The 22,135-nt window shown below is 38.8% G+C and overlaps 1 protein-coding gene across 3 annotated transcripts in view; it reads left to right on the top strand.

The window, feature by feature from the left end:
- OSBPL9 (oxysterol binding protein like 9) overlaps nucleotides 1-22,135 on the top strand; it is a 171,008-nt gene that overhangs the window by 56,871 nt on the left and 92,002 nt on the right. For all 3 annotated transcript variants that reach the window (XM_029229110.1, XM_029229112.1, XM_029229111.1), the window contains exon 3: nucleotides 3,857-3,935. In XM_029229110.1, the coding sequence (XP_029084943.1) occupies nucleotides 3,857-3,935 (79 nt within the window). The remainder of the gene's footprint in view (nucleotides 1-3,856; nucleotides 3,936-22,135) is intronic.

Raw genomic sequence — 22,135 nt, 5'->3', positions numbered from 1 at the left:
AATGAAGTTTATTTGAGTTGAGTAAATCAAGAAACTGAGAGGCCAGAGTGTCAGATGAATTGTGCCTCTGTACATTGAAGAATGCTTAGGGTAATGGCAAGACTGGATTGGAGTGTGAGGTTGTAAGATAGGTTCCAAAGTCTTCAAAGAAGCTTTTGGATAGAGGAGGGGAAAAATATAATGGACCAGGAAAGAATACTTTTCCATATAGGTTGTCAAAGATACTTAGGTAGAAATGTTTCTGAAGCACAGCTTAGGTAATAAAGCGTCATTGAAGGAGAGAATTTTAAGAAGGAAGTGGTCAGGGGCAGCAGCAATGCTTCAGAGTGGTGTTGTATGACAAAACTCTAGAGTAGTAAAGTGGTCATTGAAGACCTGTGAGAGTGAAGCTTGGTGCAGAGGTGGGGAAGGAAGCAATTGCTGGGAGCAGATGAAAGGTTAAGGTGTGGGCAATTTTCAGTAAGTTCCTCTGTGAAAGCAATAAGAAAGGAGGTGGTAGCTAGGGGGAGATGTGGGGGTTTGCTTTTGTTTAACAAATGGTGGGGGATTGAACTTGAGGAAGGACGTGAAAAAGTGAAATTTCTTGGTGTTTTCTTTCAGTGTATGGAAGAAATGTTGAGGCTGAGTACATATAGGATCTCTGTGAGGTGAGGAGGAAGTGGCTAGGTGATGACAGTGGAAAGGTTGGTTGGGCCAGATTTTGAACAACCTTGAATGGCATTATGAAGAAATGTTGACTTTATCTAATAGTTCATGGAGAACCAAGGAAAGTTTTAAGTATCTGGGTCTCCTGTAAGAGTCTGTGCTTTATAAATATTACTCTGGCAATAGCAAGGACTGTGGACTAAAGGTAGCCAGACTTAAAGAGACAGATTGCTTCATCAAGCAAGAAGTGATGAAACCCTGAAATAGGGCTGTAGCAATTCATAGGGTGGAGGAGAGTTGGCGAATTTGAGATTATAGTTCAGAAGTGGAATGAGCACAACTTGTGGTGATGGAATAAAGGAGAACAAGTATTAGAACCGAGAGGTTTCTATCTGAATTGACTAGGTCTAAACTGGTGAATTTACGTTAAGAAAGAACCCGAGTTTGGAATTGTGGTGAATTATATAACAGTTTTGTTGAGATATAATTCACATACCATACAATTCACCCATTTAAAGTGTGCAATTCAATGTTTTTAGTGTATTCACAGAGTTGTGCAACCATCACTACAATCGATTTTAGAATTTTTTCATCACCCTGTAAAGAACCTCATACCCATTAGCAGTCATTCCTCATTCTACCCCACCTCCTTCTCCAGCCCCTCAGCCCTAGGCAACCACTAACCTACTCTTGGTCTGTATAAATTTGCCTATTTTGGGCATTTCATGTAAATGGAATCATACAGCATGTGGTCCTTTTTGACTAGCTTCTTTTATTTAGCATGTTTTCAAAGTTCATCCATGTAGAGATCACTTTTTGCCTTATATTATGTATACTCACCTCTTTACATGTTTTATCTCCTCTACTGGAGACATTATTGTTATATATTCCAAGGCTGTATCTGGCACATATGCTGTATTTAGTTATGACTCAACAAATAATTGATACATCATAAGTGAGAAGGCTAACTCCATTAACCATGAAATAAAGTTAACCAGAATGAGTTACTCCCACACGTGCTTACCCACTAAGGTGTGTCTTTATTTGCTGTCATGGAATAAGTAGGTACCATACCAGTGGTCTGGTTCTGCCATTAACTCTGTGTGACCTTGGGTAAGTCATTATACTCTAGCTACACTTTCCATATGTGAAAATGGGGATAAAAATCCCTACCCAATATGATACAGAGGAATAACTAAGGTAATTCAAGTTGCTGGGATTTGGATAGAGTTGGGGTTCATCCAGACAGCCTCTGAGAAGAAATAAATACATGTTTCCCCTCCTATCTGAAAGAAGAGTGTTCTTATGAAACCTATTGTAAGGCGAAATGGGTAAAGTGAAAAAGCAATTACCTTAGGTTGCAGCTTCCTAACAGATACGCAAAATAAGTAGAGGTAAAGCCCAGATGCTCACAGACACAGTTCAAAGCTGTGGCAGCTTGATGCTGAGTGTAGTTCCTGGGGAGGGAGTTCGGCGGTTCTACTCTTGCTATTTGGCGTGAACACTGCCTCTGTAACAGCTCAGGGCAAAACAAATGCTGAATGCGAGTTTTGCTTTTCACCTGTTTTCTGGAAATTTTCCAGATTTCTTTTGGTAAGTGAAAACAGGTACAGACGTACAATGGGGTTACATACCAATAAACCTATTATAAATTGAAAATATCTTAAGTCAAAAATGCATTTAATACACCTAGCCTACTGAACACCATAGCTTAGGCTCACATATCTTAAATGTGCTCAGAATACTTATGTGAGCATACAGCTGGGCAAAATCATCTCACTCAAAGCCTGTTTTATAATAAAGTGTTGAATAGCTCATGTAATTTATTGAATACTGTACTGAAAAACAGAATGGTTGATTAGGTACAGAATGGTTGTTGGTGTATCTTGTTCCCCCTTGTGATCACGTGGCTGATGGGGAGCTGCTGCCCAGCATCATGAGAGAGTATCACCACATATTGCTAGCCCAGGAAAAGATCAAAATTCAAAATTCAGAGTACGGTTTCTGCTGAATGTGTATCGCTTTCACACTATCGTAAAGTTGAAAAATCATAAGTCAAACCATTGTAAGTTGGAGACTGCTTTTGTGAAAGACCTGCATTAGAATAGACAAAGTGACATAAAACGAACTTTTGGAAGGGGTGGTGGTAACCTGTAAATGTTTGGCTCTATTACCTAATCCTCCTGGGATAGGAGTAGCCTTTTTTTTTCATGGGATTAGGTATCTTGGCCCCTTAAGTCCTTTCAATCCCCATTTACAAGGTCCTAGTTTTGTCTGTTGCATACTGCTTGTTTTGTCACCAACCTGGAGCATTACACCTGTGCCATGTTCTCTACCTATTCTCTCTGGAATACTTAAGACACTTATTTCTTAAGGACACTGACCAGTAGACTCCCTATTTTGCATAGCTTCATGTTGCTTTCCTAATTCCTGTTGTCTTAATATGCTGCATATAGTTGAATACCAAAAAGAAAAAGTTTAAAACCCACTCTATCCACCTTCCTGAAACAAACAACTTATAAATGCAGGACTACCTTACCCCCGCCCCCGCTTTTGGAGAGTTGTTCATGCTTTTATTTAGAAAACATATACTGAGTGTGTACTTGAGTGCCATGTATCAAAATGAATAAAGTAGTCCTTGACTTCCAAGATCTTGTAGCAGTTCAGTGGGAGAAGGCAGACATAGATAATCACAGTATAATGTGGAAGTGCAGCAGCAGAGCCATGGACAGGTGGTTTTGAGAGCATACCTTGAAGAAGCCACTGGGACAGTGTTTTGAAGCAAGTGTTGTCTGGCATTTCTGAACTAACAAATATAACACAGAAGCAGCCTGATGAAGACTTGTGTTCTTGGAGCCTCAGAACAACCCGGTGACTCCCATTTTAGAGAGCAATCTAAAGCTCTGAAAGGATCAGTGGCTGGCTCTTAAACAGATTCTAGACTCAGCTTCTATGTTTATCCCCTCCCCCTCCACCATATCCATGCCCCTTAAGCAAGGGTAGAAAGTACCCTTGCAGAGTACTACAGTGCCCTGCCATCCGCTCGTTTAGTTCTTCCTCCTTAAGCAAAGCTAGAGTCTCAGATTCCCCTTTTCTGTGTCTAGCCTGCTTCCAGTGTCGTCGGTGCATTGAGCGTTACAGGGCTGTAGCAGTAGTGAATATTGCTGATGTCATTGTTTGCCTTATTGGGATTTTGCTCTTTGTTTCACAGGGAGCTGTGATTGGTATAGACGATGAGGACGACAGCACCTTCACAATAACTGTTGATCAGAAAACCTTCCATTTCCAGGGTGAGCTGAAAGAAAAGATTCTTTCTCTTCATAGTCCCAGCTGCTTCTTTCCTTCTCTTTTGGGTTGTTTGCTGGGTGACTTGAATGGTTTTGCAACTGATCCTGCATGAACGAGTGCACAGGAACGTTCTGGATGAAGTGGTACTGCAGGTTAGGCAGGGATTTAATCGTATCTGCAGTGGATACAGATCTATTTGAAATGACTGTGGATCTGGCTGCAATTGAAAATTAAAAATTGAAATGATGAAAATCAGTGAAGGGAGAGAGTGATGGGCTGCTGCTGCTGGCTTGTGTTTGCAGAAGGTTGCTGGTCTTCTATCGAGGAGTGTGGCTCTGCTTCTGCATGAAAAGTCCAAAGACTGATTGTGAAGGCTGCAGTGTTTGTCCGTGTAAAACTCAAAATATAAATTGAAGCTAGTAGCAGCCTTTGGCTTAAAGGTTTTGCTTTGCTTCAAGAACTACAAGTTTGCATTCATTTCATCTGCATTTCTGCGTCTTGTCTGCCAGCCATCATTTCTCTGCTGTTATCCTTTTTATAGTTCATAACACCAAATGCCATCTGCCACTGCTATGTTTCGGCATTGCATGCTATGGTTCACCGGTAGAAAGGGTAAGGTACTAGATGATCATTCTCATTTCATCTTGCTTTGAAAACTCTAAACCAGCAAATAAAAGTCAATTTTAATGATCCTGTCCTAATGTACCTCTCATCTATTAGGAATGCCTGTTAGCTTTGTTACTAATGTTTTTGCTATCTTGCCTATCCAGAGTAACCTCTATTTTATGTTTAAAGCAGTCCAAGAAACTTAAAAATTGAGAATATTTGCACTTTCTTTGAACTACAAGTGACAATGCACTGTGATAGATGCTAGGCATACCAAGATAAAGAAATAGTAAATTTATAGCTTACAAATGTTTTGGTTATGAAGTCTAACAGTGACCAGATATGTTATACAAGATGTTCCGACAGCTATTGTTCTTCTATACTAGGATAGTATATTGAAGTTATTTTATTTCATTGTCTTGTTTAAGAAATTGGCACATAGAAATGAAAGATCCAGCTTATATATAATAAAGATAAACCAGTGTACTCACTCGTGATATCTCTAATGCTGTTAGGAAAAAGCATTCTTTAAGTATTTATTATGTTTGGACATATTCTTTACTCAGACTGCTATAAACTAATGATGTCCTCCTGAAATTTTCCACTACATTTAATTTCATAAAGCATTTAAAATCTTATTATGAAAGCCCATGGCCTTTATTTTTAGGTTAAATATATACTGCTGCTTATAAATGAAAGCAGATAATGCCCACACTCTGGAACTCTTTACTTGAATGAAGTTGAATACTTTAATGTGTTTCAAGTAATAGCTGCTAGATGCAGGTGAAGGCTGCAGTATGGAATTCTCTCCTCTGCAGTTACTAAGGAGACATCTTCTTTGGACTTCCAGAAGCTGTATTGTTTGCCTGTTTAAAGGAGAGGAGACCCAGGCCCCTAGAGCAAAGGCACCTCTACCTTCTCTGATTTAAATTATTTATGTTAAACTGACCTCCCCTTTAACACTTCCATATTTATGTGGCTTGCTTATAGAACAACCAATTCCTTTAATGAATCATTTAAATGACAAGGATAAATGAAGTGTTATATGTATTTTTTAAATGGATACTTTTCTACTATAATAGTTATGGGAGTCTCAGGCAACGTGAGATTATCTGGCCTATGTGTGTGTAATTATCTGGCTTATTATGTGTGTGGAATCAACTGTATTGAGCTGTAATTAACATACAATAAAATGTACACTCTATAAAGTTCAATGAATATTGACATTTACTTACTCATATAACTGCTACCATAATGAAGATGTAGAACATTTCTATCACCCAAAAGATTCTTTTATTCTTTCAGTCAGTCTCCACTCCCAGCCTCTGGCTCCAGACAACTGCTGATCTATCATTAAAGATTAGATTTTTTTTTTTTTGGAGAGTTTCACATAAATGGAATCATACAGTATGCATTCTATTTTGTCTGGCTTTATTTTAGCTCAGTATAATGTTTTTAATACTCGTCCATCTTGTTGCATATATTGGTAGTTCCTTTTATATTGCTAAGTAGTAGTCTGTTGTTAGATATTATATTTTTTTGAAGGTTGAACTGTAGCATGTGAGAGGAAGACAGTAGTATAGGATGACACCATATTTTTGTCTTGAGCAACAAGAATTGACTTGCCATTAACTGAGGTGGGGAAGATTGCAGGAGGAACTAGTTTGGGAGTGGCAGGTGGGCATCAGGAACTTAGCCTTGGACATACTTATAATCAAGTTCTAGATGCCTATCAGACATCCAAATGGAGATGTCAAGTAGGCAGTTGAAGTGTGGAATTCAGGAGAAAAGTCCAGGCTGAAGAAATAAATTTGGGAGTCATTGGCATATAGGTGGTTTTTAAAGCCATGAGAATTTGGGAATAAGTGTAGAGAGAAAAGAGAAGAGGTCCAAGTAATGAACTCTGAAGCACTCCAACATTTATTTGGAAGACACAGAGATGAGGCAGAACTAGCAAAAGGGATTGAAAAGAAGCAACCAAAAAGGAGGAGGAAAACCAGGTCAATGTGGTACCCGGGAAGTCAAGATAGAAAGTGTTTCTAGGAGGTGAGAGGCATCAGCAACTGTGTCAAATGCTCCTGATCAAGAAAGTTGAGGGCTAAGAAATGATCACAGAATTTAACAATTAAGAGTCTATCGGTAACCTTGAGAAGAGCAACTTAAAGATGAGAGTATAGACAGTGCTTTCAAGTTGTGCTGTAAAGGGAAGGTGAGAAATACAGTAGTAGCTGGAGGAGGGAAATGAGATAAAGATGAGATATCTTTTTTTAAAGATAAGAGCAATAATAGCATGTTTTTATGCTGTTGGTAGTGATTCAGTAGAGAGGGAAAAATTGATGATGCAAGAGAGAAAGGGGAGAATTATTGGATCAGTGTCCTTCAGAAGGCAAGACAGGATGGGGCCTAATACACATGTGGGGCATTGCCTTTGGCTGGGAGCATGGACAGTTCGTCCATAGTAACAAGAAAGAAAGTCAAATGTATGGAAATATATGTAGGCAGGCTATTACCCACCACCTTCATTTCCACTATGGTTTGAATCTCTAACTGACCTACATGTCCTGTATCCTGAAACATCATTTGTTAATAATTGAGAGGACTGGTGCCATGAAGAGAACAAACTTTCCTGAAACAACAGATAATTTTTCATTCTAATGATTCCCAGTTCTGGTAACTTGATATTTCAGAATATCTCCAGTTTTAAAGAGATGCCATAAAATTCTTTAAACAAAGTTAATTTAAATTAACTTTAATTTTGAAAAAGAAATACTCTATTTTTTCCCCTTTAGGTAATAATTGAAATTACAATCCTAGCATGTTAGAGCTTTAAAAAGGTTTGAAAACGACAGCTTCATTTTTCAGAGATTAAAAAGAAAATTGTTGCCAATTCATCTTTATAAACTGGCTCTTTCCTTTTGAGCAATAGCAAAAAGTGATCGCTTTTCCTATTAGTCAGCCAAAGTCTTTTGCATTTGGCTTCTTGGTTAGACATTGTGTGGAAAGCAGTTTTGGTATTAATTAGACCGGCTGTTGAGTTCAAATATTCAATGTATGTCTAGTATGTGTACTTCCTGTGCTCAGAACTGAGGGTATACAGGTTAATAAGACATGAGCCAGGAAGTTAAGGAGCTTGTAAAGAAGTATATAATGTAGTATGAAATATGCTGTAGTAGTAGAAATGTGTATAGAACACTGAAATAATGGAGAGGCAAAAGAGACAATCACTCAGTGCTGCACAGAAGAGCAGAGTTTTTCTTGTTACCGAGTAATTCTTTTTAAAATAATCAAAATTTAAAATTATACTAGTTCTAAAAGTTTTGAGTTGTTCAGAATTATATAATATAAAAATTAAAAGTCCTCTGTCACCAGGCTCTGTCTCCCACCTCTCCCTCCTTACCTCCTCTAACTGGTAGAGTTCTGAAGATTGAACAGAAATTTACCAGGCAAATGCGTTGTTGTAGCATGTACAAAGGTATGGAAATATGATGCTACCGGATATGTTCAGAGAACTACGAATGTTTGGTACCTTTAGAACAGTGGGCAGGAGATGAGGCTGTAAAGATAGTCAGAGGCCTACATCTAACATGAAAAGGTTTTAATTTTATCCTGAGTCTGTGAGGAGCCAATTAAGCAGAGTTTTAAGCAGAGAGGAGACGAGTAAGACAGGGGCTCTAGATAAATAGCCTTGATTGTTAAGGCCCTGAGTGGATTAAAGCATTGGTAATGGGGAAGGAGAAGAGGAAAATAGACTTGAGATTTTTAGGAAGTATTGATAAATCTTTAGGAACTGTTGATTGATTGGAAATGGGAGGTGAGAGAATGAGAGTAGTAAATGTGTTAGTAAGGCTTGGCTTACTCTTTTGTTTGGATGTTGTCAACGTCTGAAATAGAGAATCTAAAACAGAGGTGGTGAAGGACTTATATTTGAGGTGTCTGTGAGACTCACAGGTATTGATGGTGATGCCAATTGGATCTGAGTCTGGGCTGGAGATGGAGATTAGTGTTATCAACATATTGCTGGAAGGTAGAATTAAAATTTGAAAAATTGAATGCCTCAGGGCTAGGCAGATAAGTAAATGAGTGAAGAGTAAAGCTGACTGAAGACTAGCAATTTAGAGAACTCATGCCCTATTTGAAGTGGTAGCTGCTACTTAATTCCAGACAGTTGTAGGCTTTTGGTAATGCTTGTCCAGTGTTGCTAGATCATCCAGTTTTTCAAGAGAAGCCAGAAATCCAGATTTTTTTGTGCGTGAGAGTTTGAATATGTGAGTGTTAAATCTTCAGGTTTTAAAAAACAATTATGTAGGCCCACAAAATGTATCTATGAGCTAGATAAAATCTCTGGATTTTCAGTCTGTGGTTAAAACTGTAATAGTTGTGGGTATGAACCTCCTGGGAAATCTGAGTGAAAAGAGAGCTGAAAAGCAAACCTTGGAGTGCACTAGGGTAGAACCATCAACGGGCTCAAAGGAATGCTCAGAGAGGTTGGGGTGAAAGCTACTAGCTTCAGCCATATGAAAGTACGTACTGTTTTTATCAGTCAAAAGTAGTTACATATCAGCAGTTCATATGTCTCAACCTAATAAAAGACTAAATAGTCTATAGTTCATACTAATAATTAGAAAAATACCCAGTTATTTGAATTTTACCTTCAAATAAAATTAAACCTATTTAATGCTTTGATGTATATATAAATATGTATATATTTATAATATTACTGATAGTGTATTGGAATAATAGTAATAATAATAATAATGATAGCTACATTTATCAAATGTTTATTTTATGCCAGGCACTATTCAGAGGTTTATGTAGGTTAAGCTGTTCAGTTCTCACAACCTTATGAAGTAGGTACTATTATTGTTTTTATTTTATAGATAAGGAAACTGGGGGCCACAGACACGTGGTATATTACAGAACTGGAATTTGAACACAAACAGTTGTGCTCTAGAGCCATTCTCTTAACTGCTACAAAAAAGGTGTTGTAGAAATTTATCAACTAGTTTATAATTAACTTTTATCATTTTGTCAGAAAAGGAATTAATGTAAAATATAAGGAAGTTTAAATTACAGTGCAGTTTAATGCAATTAAAAAATTTTCTGGTGTTAATGTTCCACATGTTCCATTGCTTAGTAGAAATAGTAGCAATAGTGGTGGTAACAACTACTATTACCACTGTCTTATAAACTAGGTACTGTGTTCAACAGGCAATGTGCATTACTTCCATAATTCCTAAACTCCACAATGAGGTAGTTATATTTCTCGTTTAAGAGTCAGAAAAACTGTTTCAGAGAAGCTAAGTGCCCAGTATTAGTAGATTGTGCCCAGGTCTGTCTAGATCCGTAGTTCTTGAAGTGTGGTCCCAGACCGGCCAGATCAGCATCACCTGGGAACTTGTTAGAAACACAGAATCTCTGGCTGAGCCCCAGACTTGCTGAATCAGAAACTCTGGGAATGAGCCCTCTCTAGTGATTTGACACACACTAAAGTTTGACAATCATTGATCTGGATCCAGTGGTATCACATTTTTATTCCACTTTACTCTCATAACCTTATACATTAGATGGAAGTATCCCCAATTTATATATGAGAGAAGTGAGACACAGAGAGACAAGGATCTTGGCCTTGATCTTAGGTCATCTTTTACTATGTCCTAACCTACACAGAAGGTGTGTCTTGCCTTAAGTAAACCTGGTATGTGAAAAAATCTAAATTTTTTAAAGATGGAAATTAGGGATATGTGTATGATTAGTTCTTCATAAAATAATACTTTACTTTGAAAGGACTTTAGTGAAGACATCTTTTAATCAGTGTGTTCTCCAAAATGATTTCAATATGAAATTTGTTTGCAAATTTATTTGGGTATACTTTTAAAGCAATACAAGTTGCATAAGACAAAATACAACATTTTTAGACAATAAAAAAATGTTTAAATTAGAAGAACCTTTAGGAACTGTGTAAGTCTTAGCGGAAGTCATCTGTGGTTGGGCTGATAGCTGACCTTTTCAACTCAGTCCATTAGAGCTTGCTCATTTATGCAAATGCAAAATTACTACAAACCAGCCCAGTCATGAAGGAAAGTGTTTAATTCAGCATTAATCATTTAGAAGAAGAGACAGTACAGCATTAGACTAACTTGTGGTTGCAGGCAGAAGTAAACAGATTCCATTATCTTCTGTTGACTACTGACTTAACAAAAATTTCCGTCTGCAGTTTTGTATTTTTTATTTTTATGTGATAACCCCTCCTCAAAACAAAATAATCATTTATAGACTTTCTATAAGGGAGTAAGTCAGCTGTAACTAATTCTCTAATTAGATGTTATAATTTCAGTAGGCATTAAGTGGGGAAATGCCACTGAATTCATGTAGTGGGAGTTTGTTGTGCTATTGTAGGAGGACCGGACCTCAGTTGGTGTACCTTTCTTCTTCTTAATTTGCTTTCTGTTCAGGATCCTCCCTGAATATTTGAAATTATAATTTATCTAAATTTAACCAATTGTGGACTGTTTGGCTTACTGAGTCAGGATTAGAGTGGCTATATAATTTTATTTTCTGTTATTTACATTTTATCCCACCATTTCCTTTTTTATAACTTCCTTATTATTTATTTATTTTGGGGGGCGCTGCGTTGGGTCCTCGTCACTGCGTGCAGGCTTTCTCTAGTTGCGGCGAGTGGGGGCTGCTCTTCGTTGTGGTGCGTGGGCTTCTCATCGCGGTGGCTTCTCTTGTTGCGGAGCATGGGCTCTGGGTGCGCGGGCTTCAGTAGTTGTGGCGCTCGGGCTCAGTAATTGTGGCTCACGGGCTCTAGGGCATGCAGGCTTCAGTAGTTGTGGCATGTGGGCTCAGTAGTTGTGGCTCGCAGGCTCTAGAGCACAAGCTCAGTAGTTGTGGCACACGGGCTTAGTTGCTCCACAGCATGTGGGATCTTCCCGGACCAGGGATCGAACTTGTGTCCCCTGCATTGGCAGGCGGATTTTTAACGGCTGCACCACCAGGGAAGTCCCCTTTTTTATATTCTCTAAGTAGTAAAATTAATAACTGCTCACTGTAGAAATTGGGAAAATATAGAGTAGTATAAAGGTGATACTAATAATCACCCATAATCCTACAACCCAAAGATAATTATTAGTAACATGCTTGTGGATTTCCTTCTGATATTTCAGTTGTTTGTGAGTGTGTGTGTTTGTGTGTGAATTTTACAAAATTGAGTCATTCCATGTAAATAACTTACTTACCATTCTTTCAGTTTTAAATATTATATCATGAACATTTCCACATGACACTGAATGTTCTAAGAAAATATGATTTTTAATAGTTATGTGATATACCATTTTATGAATAATCATACTAAACCATTAATCTATATTGTATAGGTTTTTCTCTATGTTAAATAATACTGTGTTGAACATCCTCGTACATAAATCTTCAACCAAATCTCTGTTTAGCTTAGGACAGATAGATTCATAAAAGATTTGTCAGAACAAAAGACATAAATATTTTTAATATTCCTGAAACAGCCTTCCCCTATAGCTTTCAAGGGAGATTGTCAATTTATACTCCCCTCTTCTTCATCAAACCCTTCATCAGCATTTAGCATTATAATTTTAGAAGAATGCCAACCCAGTGTCCTCTTCTCAAGAATATTTTTAATGTGTTTATTTCTTATTTGGTGAATCGCTCATTCTTTTATTTGTTTTCTTTTACAGTTCACTTATTTTAATTGCACTTAAGTTTTTTTTTCTACTTTCCATTCATTTATTCTTTAATTATTATTATTTTTTTAACATCTTTACTGGAATATAATTACTTTACAATGGTCTATCAGTTTCAGCTGTATAACAAAGTGAATCAGCTATACGTATACATATATCCCCATATCCCATCCCTCTTGCAGGAATCGTTTGTATTTAGAAAGGATTCTTAGAAAATCTTTTCTAAGAATCCATTGTATTCCTGCAGTGTCAGTTGTTACTTCATAGAAAAGAACAACCTGACACTGAATCAGTTGTTACTTCTCTGTTTACATTTCTAATTCTCTTGATTTCAGTCTTCTCCCTTTTTTTCTTGATGAGTCTGGCTAATGGTTTATCAATTTTGTTTATCTTCTCAAAGAAGCAGCTTTTAGTTTTAATGATCTCTGCTATTCTTTCCTTCATTTCTTTTTAAAAAAATCTTTAATTTTTAATTTTTTTTAACATCTTTATTGGAGTATAATTGCTTCACAATGGTGTGTTAGTTTCTGCTTTATAACAAAGTAAATCAGCTATACATATACATGTATCCCCATATCTCCTCCCTCTTGCATCTCCTTCCCACCCTCCCTATCCCACCCCTCTAGGTGGTCACAAAGCACCGAGCTGATCTCCCTGTGCTATGTGGCTGCTTCCCACTAGCTGTCTATTTTACATTTAGTAGTGTGTATATGTCCATGCCACTCTCTCACTTCGTCCCAGCTTACCCTTCCCCCTCCCCATGTCCTCAAGTCCATTCTCTACATCTGCGTCTTTATTCCTATCCTGCCTCAAGGTTCTTCAGAACCATTTTTTTTTAAAGATTCCATATATATGTGTTAGCATACAGTATTTGTTTCTCTTTTTCTGACTTACTTCACTCTGTATGACAGACTCTAGATCCATCCACCTCACTACAAATAACTCAGTTTCATTTCTTTTTATGGCTGAGTAATATTCCATTGTATATATGTGCCACATCTTTATCCATTCATCTGTTGATGGACACTTAGGATGCATCGATGTCTTGGCTATTGTAAATAGAGCTGCAGTGAACATTGTGGTATATGACTCTTTTTGAATTATGGTTTTCTCTGGGTATATGCCCAGTAGTGGGATTGCTGGGTCATATGGTAGTTCTATTTTTAGTTTTTTAAGGAACCTCCATACTGTTCTCCATAGTGGCTAGATCAATTTACATTCCTACCAACAGTGCAAGAGGGGTCCCTTTTCTCCGCACCCTCTCCATCATTTATTGTTTGTAGATTTTTTGATGATGGCCCTTCTGACTGGTGTGAGGTGATACCTTATTGTAGTTTTGATTTGCATTTCTCTAGTGATTAGTGATGTTGAGCATCCTTTCATGTGTTTGTTGGCAATCTGTATATCTTCTTTGGAAAACGTCTATTTAGGTCTTCTGCCCATTTTTGGATCGGGTAGTTTGTTTTTTTGATATTGAGCTGCATGAGCTGCTTATAAATTTTGGAGTTTAATCCTTTGTCAGTTGCTTCATTTGCAAATATTTTCTCCTATTCTGAGGGTTGTCTTTTCACCTTGTTTATGGTTTCCTTTGCTGTGCAAATTCTTTTAAGTTTCATTAGGTCCCATTTGTTTATTTTTGTTTTTATTTCCATTTCTCTAGGAGGTGGGTCAAAAAGGATCTTGCTGTGCTTTATGTCATAGAGTGTTCTGCCTGTGTTTTCCTCTAAGAGTTTTATAGTTTCTGGCCTTACATTTAGGTCTTTAATCCATTTTGAGTTTATTTTTGTGTATGGTGTTAGGGAGTGTTCTAAATTCATTCTTTTACAAGTAGCTGTCCAGTTTTCCCAGCACCACTTATTGAAGAGGCTGCCCTTTCTCCGTTGTATAGTCTTGCCTCCTTAATCAAAAATAAGGTGACCACATGTGTGTGGGTTTATCTCTGGGCTTTCTATCCTGTTCCATTGATCTATATTTCTGTTTTTGTGCCAGTACCATACTGTCTTGATTACGGTAGCTTTATAGTATTGTCTGAAGTCAGGGAGCCTGATTCCTCCAGCTCTGTTTTTCTTTCTCAAGATTGCTTTGGCAATTTGGGGTCTTTTGTGTTCCATACAAATTGTGAAATTTTTTGTTCTAGTTCTGTGAAAAACGCCATTGGTAGTTTGATAGGGATTGCACTGAATCTGTAGATCGCTTTGGGTAGTATAATCATTTTCACAATGTTGATTCTTCCAATCCAACAACATGGTATATCTGTCCATCTGTTTGTATCATCTTTAATTTCTTTCATCATTGTCTTATAGTTTTCTGCATACAGATCTTTTGTCTCCTTAGGTAGGTTTATTCCTAGGTATTCTATTCTTTTTGTTGCAGGGGTAAATGGGAGTGTTTCCTTAATTTCTCTTTCAGATTTTTCATCATTAGTGTATAGGAATGCAAGAGATTTCTGTGCATTAATTTTGTATCCTGCAACTTTACCAAATTCATTGATTAGCTCTAGTAGTTTTCTGGTAGCATCCTTAGGATTCTTTATGTATACTATCATTTCATCTGCAAATAGTGACAGCTTTACTTCTTCTTTTCCGATTTGGATTCCTTTTATTTCTTTTCCTTCTCTGATTGCTGTGGCTAAAACTTCCAAGCTATGTTGAATAATAGTGGTGAGAGTGGACAACCTTGTCTTGTTCCTGATCTTAGAGGAAGTGGGTTCAGTTTTTCACCATTGAGAACGATGTTGGCTGTGGGTTTGTCATGTATGGCCTTTATTATGATGAGGTAAGTTCCCTCTATGCCTACTTTCTGGAGAGTTTTTATTGTAAATGGTTGTTGAATTTTGTCAAAAGCTTTTTCTGCATCTACTGAGATGATCATATGGTTTTACTCCTTCTGTTTGTTAATATGGTTTATCACATTGATTGATTTGCATATATTGAAGAATCCTTGCATTCCTGTGATAAACCCCACTTGATCATGGTGTGTGATCCTTTTAATGTGGTGTTGGATTCTGTTTGCTAGTATTTTGTTGAGGATTTTTGCATCTATGTTCATCAGTGACATTGGCCTCTAGTTTTCTTTCTTTGTGACATCTTTGTCTGGTTTTGGTATCAGGGTGATGGTGGCCTCATAGAATGCGTTTGGGAGTATTCCTCCCTCTGCTATATTTTGGAAGAGTTTGAGAAGGATAGGTGTTAGCTCTTCTCTAAATGTTTGATAGAATTCACCTGTGAAGCCATCTGGTACTGGGCTTTTGTTTGTTGGAAGATTTTTAATCACAGTCTCAATTTCAGTGCTTGTGATTGGTCTGTTATATTTTCTGTTTCTTCCTGGTTCAGTCTTGGAAGGTTGTGCTTTTAAGAATTTGTCCATTTCTTCCATGTTGTCCATTTTATTGGCATATAGTTGCTTGTAGTAATCTCTCATGATCCTTTGTATTTTTGCAGTGTCAGTAGTTACTTCTCCTTTTTCATTTCCAATTCTATTGATTTGAATCTTCTCCCTTTTTTTCTTGATGAGTCTGACTAATGGTTTATCAATTTTGTTTATCTTCTCAAAGAACCACCTTTTAGTTTTATTGATCTTTGCTTTTGTTTCCTTCATTTCTTTTTCATTTATTTTTGATCTGATCTTTTTGATTTCTTTCCTCTGCTAACTTTGGGGTTTTTGTGTTCTTCTGTCTCTGATTGCTTTAGGTGTAAGGTTAGGTTGTTTATTTGAGATGTTTCCTGTTTCTTGAGGTAGGATTGTATTGCTATAAACTTCCCTCTTAGAACTGCTTTTGCTGCATCCCATGGGTTTTGGGTGGTCGTGTTTTCATTGTCATTTGTTTCTAGGTATTTTGTGATTTCCTCTTTGATTTCTTCAGTGATCTCTTGGTTATTTAGTAGCGTATTGTTTAGCCTCCATGTGTTTGTATTTTTTACAGTTTTTTTCCTGTAATTGATATCTAGTCTCATAGCGTTGTGGTTGGAAAAGATACTTGATATGATTTCAGTTCTCTTAAATTTACCAAGGCTTGATTTGTTACCCAATATATGATCTATCCTGGAGAATGTTCCATGAGCACTTGAGAAGAAAGTGTATTCTGTTGTTTTTGGATCGAATGTCCTATACATATCAATTAAGTCCATTTTGTTTAATGTATCATTTAAAACTTGTGTTTCCTTATTTACTTTCATTTTGGATGACCTGTCCATTAGTGAAAGTGGGGTGTTAAAGTCCCCTACTATGATTGTGTTACTGTCGATTTCCCCTTTTATGGCTGTTAGCATTTGCCTTATGTATTGAGGTGCTCCTATGTTGGGTGCATAAATATTTACAATTGTTATATCTTCTTCTTGGACTGATCCCTTGATCACTATGTAGTGTCCTTCTTTGTCTCTTGTAATTGTCTTTATTTTAAAGTCTATCTTGTCTGATATGAGAATTGCTACTCCAGCTTTCTTTTGATTTCCATTTGCATGGAATATCTTTTTCCCTCCCCTCACTTTCAGTCTGTATGTATCTCGAGGTCTGAAGTGGGTCTCTTGTAGACAGCATATATATAGATCTTGTTTTTGTATCCATTCAGCCAGTCTATGTCTTTTGGTTGGAGCACTTAATCCACTTACATTTAAGGTAATTATCGATATGTATATTTCTATGACCATTTTCTTAATTGTTTTGGGTTTGTTTTTGTAGGTCTTTTCCTTCTCTTGTGTTTCCTGCCTAGAGAAGTTCCTTTAGCATTTGTTGTAAAGCTGGTTTGGTGGTGCTGAATTCTCTTAGCTTTTGCTTGTCTGTAAAGATTTTAATTTCTCTGTCGAATCTGAATGAGATGCTTGCTAGGTAGAGTAATCTTGGTTGTGGGTTTTTCCCTTTCATCACTTTAAATGTGTCCTGCCACTCCCTTCTGGCTTGCAGAGTTTCTGCTGAAAGATCAGCTATTAACCTTATGGGGATTCCCTTGTAAGTTATTTGTTGCTTTTTCCATGCTGCTTTCAATATTTTTTCTTTGTATTTAATTTTTGATAGTTTGATTAATATGTGTCTTCGCCTGTTTCTCCTTGGATTTATCCTGTATGGGACTCTCTGCACTTCCTGGACTTGAGTGACTATTTCCTTTCCCATAGTAGGGAAGTTTTCACCTACAATCTCTTCAAATATTTTCTCAGTCCCTTTCTTTTTCTCTTCTTCTTCTAGGACCCCTATAATTTGAATGTTAGTGCATTTAATCTTGTCCCAGAGGTCTCTGAGACTGTCCTCAATTCTTTTCATTCTTTTTTCTTTATTCTGCTCTGTGGTAGTTACATTCCAGTATTTTATCTTCCAGGTCACTTATCCATTCTTCTGCCTCAGATATTCTGCTATTGATTCTGCTATTGATTCCTTCTAGAGAATTTTAAATTTCATTTATTGTGTGGTTCATCATTGTTTGTTTGCTCTTTAGTTCTAGGTCCTTGTTAAATGTTTCCTGTATTTTTTCCATTCTGTTTCCAAGATTTTTGGATCATCTTTACTGTCATTATTCTGAATTCTTTTTCAGGTAGACTGCCTGTTTCCTCCCCATTTGTTTGGTCTGGTGGGTTTTTACTTTGCTCCTTCATCTGCTGCATATTTCTCTGTCTTCTCATTTTGCTTAACTTACTGCATTTAGGGTCTCGTTTTTGCAGGCTGCAGGTACATAGTTCCCGTTGTTTTTGGTGTCTGCCTCCAGTAGGTAAGGTTGGTTTAGTGTGTTGTGTAGGCTTCTTGGTGGAGGGGACTGGTGCCTGTCTTCTGATGGATGAGGCTGGATCTTGTCTTTCTGGTGGGCAGGACTGTGTCCGGTGGTGTGTTTTGGGGTGTCTGTGAACTTATTATGATTTTAGGCAGCCTCTCTGCTAATGGGTGGGGTTGTGTTCCTGTCTTGCTAGTTGTTTGGCATGGGATGTCCAGCACTGTAGCTTTCTAGTCTTTGAATGGTGCTGGGTCTTAGCATTGAGCTGGAGATCTCTGGGAGAGCTTTCGCCATTTGATAGTACATGGAGCCAGAAGGTCTATGGTGGACCAGTGTCCTGAACTTGCCTCTCCCACCTCAGAGGCACAGGTCTGACACCCCACCGGAGCACCAAGACCCTGTCAGCCACATGGCTCAGAAGAAAAGGGAGAAGAAAAAAAAAAAGAAAGAAAAATAGTAAAATAAAATAAAGTTATTAAAATAAAAATAGTATTGTTAAAATTAAGAAATAAAAAAGTAATAAAAAGAAGAGAGCAACGAAACCAATAAACAAATCCACCAGTGATAACAAGCACTAAAAACTATACTAAGATAAACAGAAAAAGCAGAAACTAGTCAGTCACATACAGCAAACCCCAAGTCTACAGTTGCTCCCAAAGTCCACTGCCTCAATTTTGGGATGACTCATTGTCTATTCAGGTATTCCACAGGTGCAGGGTACATCAAGTTGATTGTGGAGATTTAATCTGCTGCTCCTGAGGCTGCACAGAGAAATTTCCCTTTCTCTTCGTTTGCACAGCTCCTGGGGTTCAGCCTTGGATGGGGTTCAGCCTTGGATTTGGCCCCACCTCTGCATGTAGCTTGCCCTCTGGCGTCTGTTCTTCCCCTGGACAGAAAGGGGTTAAAGTAGCAGCTGATTAGGGGGCTCTGGCTCACTCATGCTAGCAGGAAGGAGGGGTACGGAATGTGGAGCAAGCTTGCAGCAGCAGAGGCCGGTGTGACATTGCAACAGCCTGGGACGTGCCATGTGTTCTCCCGGGGAAGTTGTCCCTGCATCCCGGGACCCTGGCAGTGGTCGGCTGCACAGGCTTCTGGGAGGGAAGGTGTGGATAGTGATTCTTAATGGCTTGCACACAGGCTTCTTGGTGGCTGCAGTAGCAGTCTTAGCATTTCATGCCTGTCTCTGGCGTCCGTGCTGATAGTCGCGGCTCACACCTGTCTCTGATGCTCATTTAGGTGGTGTTCTGAATCTCTTCTCCTCGCCCACCCCGAAACAATGGTGTCTTGACTCTTAGGCAGCTCCAGACTTTTTCCCAGACTCCCTCCTGGCTAGCTGTGGCGCACTAGCCCCCTTCAGGCTGTGTTCACGCAGCCAACCCCAGTCTTCTCCCTGGCGTCTGACCTCCGAAGCCTGAGCCTCAGCTCCCAGCCCCCGCCCACCCCGGTAAGTGAGCAGACAAGCCTCTCAGGCTGGTGAGTGCTGGTCGGCAGCGATCCTCTGTGCGGGAATCTCTCTGCTTTGCCCTCTGCACCGCTGTTGCTGCTCTTTTCTCCGTGGCTCCGAAGCTTCGCCCCCAACTACCCCCCATCTCTGCCACTGAAGGGGCTAGTGTGTGGAAACTCCCTCCTTAACAGCTCCTTCCCAGAGGTGCAGGTCCTGTCCCTATTCTTTTGTCTGTGTTTTTTCTTTTGCTCTACCCAGGTATGTGGGGAGTTTCTTGCCTTTTGGGAAGTCTGAGGTCATCTGCCAGAGTTCAGTAGGTGTTCTGTAGGAGTTGTTCCACATGTAGATGTATTTTTGATGTATTTGTGGGGAGGAAGGTGATTTCCATGTCTTACTCCTCCGCCATCTTGAAGTGTAATCCTACCTCACTCATTCTTTTGTCCATGTTTTTGTTGTTGTTGGTGTGCTCATGCTTTTCTTATACCCTTCTTTTTGAAAGGGAATAGGGAATAGTCTTAGACTCATTCATTAACCATACTATCTAAAATTGCTGATATATGTTGTTAAGTAATTTTTTACCCAAGTTGGACCCATTACTGGTAGGTATTATTGTGAAGAGTAAATGTAGATACATAAAGAAAAGCATTTCCCTTCTTTAGTATATAATGTGTAACTGAAAATATGGATGGAAGTAAACTGAGTTGAACAAAGACTTGCAGGGTATAAGGGGGATGTATTCTCATGACATACTACAAAGTCCTTAATGACACCTTACCTTTTAGACATAATATTTATTCTTAAGATATAGTCGTACATTTTATACCTTTCCTTTAAAAATGAACGAATAGGCAATGGACTAAAGTCTTAGGGGCCAAAGTCTAAGGAGTGTCCTGTTAATGATAAAGATTTACTGTTTTCAGCATGCCTAATGATTTCTCAATTTTATTATGTTTATAAAATTTATGTTAATTGTCACTCCTATTGGCACTTTAATTTTTCTGTTTTTCTACTAATTAAAATAATGGTAGGGCTTCCCTGGTGGCGCAGTGGTTGAGAGTCCGCCTGCCGGTGCAGGGGTTATGGGTTCGTGCCCCGGTCCAGGAGGATCCCACATGCCGCAGAGTGGCTGGGCCCATGAGCCATGGCCGCTGAGCCTGCGTGTCTGGAGCCTGTGCTCCGCAACGGGAGAGGCCACAGCAGTGAGAGGCCTGCGAACCGCAAAAAAGTTAAAAGAATGGTAGAATAGAATGCAAAGTACATTAGAATAGTTGCATGAGCACTGCTCTTCCAATGGAGATGGTGATATACTACAAGAACTAAATTGTTGCCTCCAGGCTTTGCATGATGTGTTGGCACAAAATGTCCGCTTGTTGCTTGATAATAGAAAATTCAAACTTTTCTCTGAGGAGTCAGTGTACAAGAAAGTACAGGTTATATGAAAGTTGAATAGGCAAGTACTACTTATGTAAAATGTAATCTCATACCTCAGGAAAACTTAGGGACTCAAAACTGACTTAGGGGACGTTGAAGCATTAAATTATATGCACTTATAATAGCAGTTCAGGGAAGGGAATTACAATGATAGTTAGATTTTCCATGTTTTTCAAACTTTTAATAGAAGCATTTTACATATACAACCTTATTTAGAAGCCCAAATGTGAGACGGAAAAAAGTACAGTTGCTCTGCTTGAAGTCAGAGGGTTGAGGGCCTAGAGCCCTGCCCTAGGCAGCCCCTAGGCACTTTGGGAAAATACCAGTATTCAATTTATTTCATCCATTCTTTCTTTTTATTTATTCATTCATTCATTTTTATTATCAACAAGTGTTTGCGTGCTTACTGTATACCAGGTACTAGGCTAGTTCCTGGGTGTAAAGTAGTGAGCAAGGTAAGCGCCTATCCTTAAGGGTCTCACATTTTGAAAATAATTATTCTAGAGGAAGCTTCCTGGTTGCACACTTTCAGGTAGTTTCTGACCCCAGGTTAAATATCCATGAGTTAAAGTGCTATCTTTTAGTCGTGCCTAGACTGCATTCACCCTTGGTTTGTTTTTTTTTTTTTTTTTTTGCGGTACGCGGGCCTCTCACTGTTGTGGCCTCTCCCATTGCGGAGCAATGGCTCCGGACGCGCAGGCTCAGCGGCCATGGCTCACGGGCGCAGCCGCTCCGCGGCATGTGGGATCTTCCCGGACCGGGGCACGAACCTGTGTCCCCTGCATCGGCAGGCAGACTCTCAACCACTGCGCCACCAGGGAAGCCCCACCCTTGGTTTTACTTTAAGATAGATAACTAGCTGGTGTATTCTCTAAGAAAATACTCACTTTTGCCAGGGTCATCTTTGGCCTTTCAACCTCCTTTATTTACTATACTTGCAGTTTATGAACATTCATTCTCGTGATCATGATGCTTTAATCAATGTACTCCACATGTAACATTGGTTCAGCATATAAATTCAAGTTGTGCTTCATCATTGCATTTTCTTTTTTTTTTTTTTTAATTAATTTATTTTTGGCTGTGTTGGGTCTTCGTTGCCGCGTGCGGGTTTTCTCTAGTTGCAGCGAGCGGGGGCTCCTCTTCGTTGTGATGATGCACGTGCTTCTCATTGCCGTGGCTTCTCTTGTTGCAGAGCACGGGATCTAGGTACACAGGCTCAGTAGTTGTGGCATGTGGGCTCTAGAGCGCAGGCTGAGTAGTTGTGGCGCACGGACTTAGTTGTTCCTCAGCATGTGGGATCTTCCCGGACCA

Source organism: Monodon monoceros, unplaced genomic scaffold (genome assembly GCF_005190385.1).
Source record: "Monodon monoceros isolate NGI ecotype Baffin Bay Population unplaced genomic scaffold, NGI_Narwhal_1 Super_Scaffold_18, whole genome shotgun sequence".
Classification (NCBI taxonomy): domain Eukaryota; kingdom Metazoa; phylum Chordata; class Mammalia; order Artiodactyla; family Monodontidae; genus Monodon; species Monodon monoceros.
This window is presented reverse-complemented; position numbering and strand designations above follow the sequence as displayed.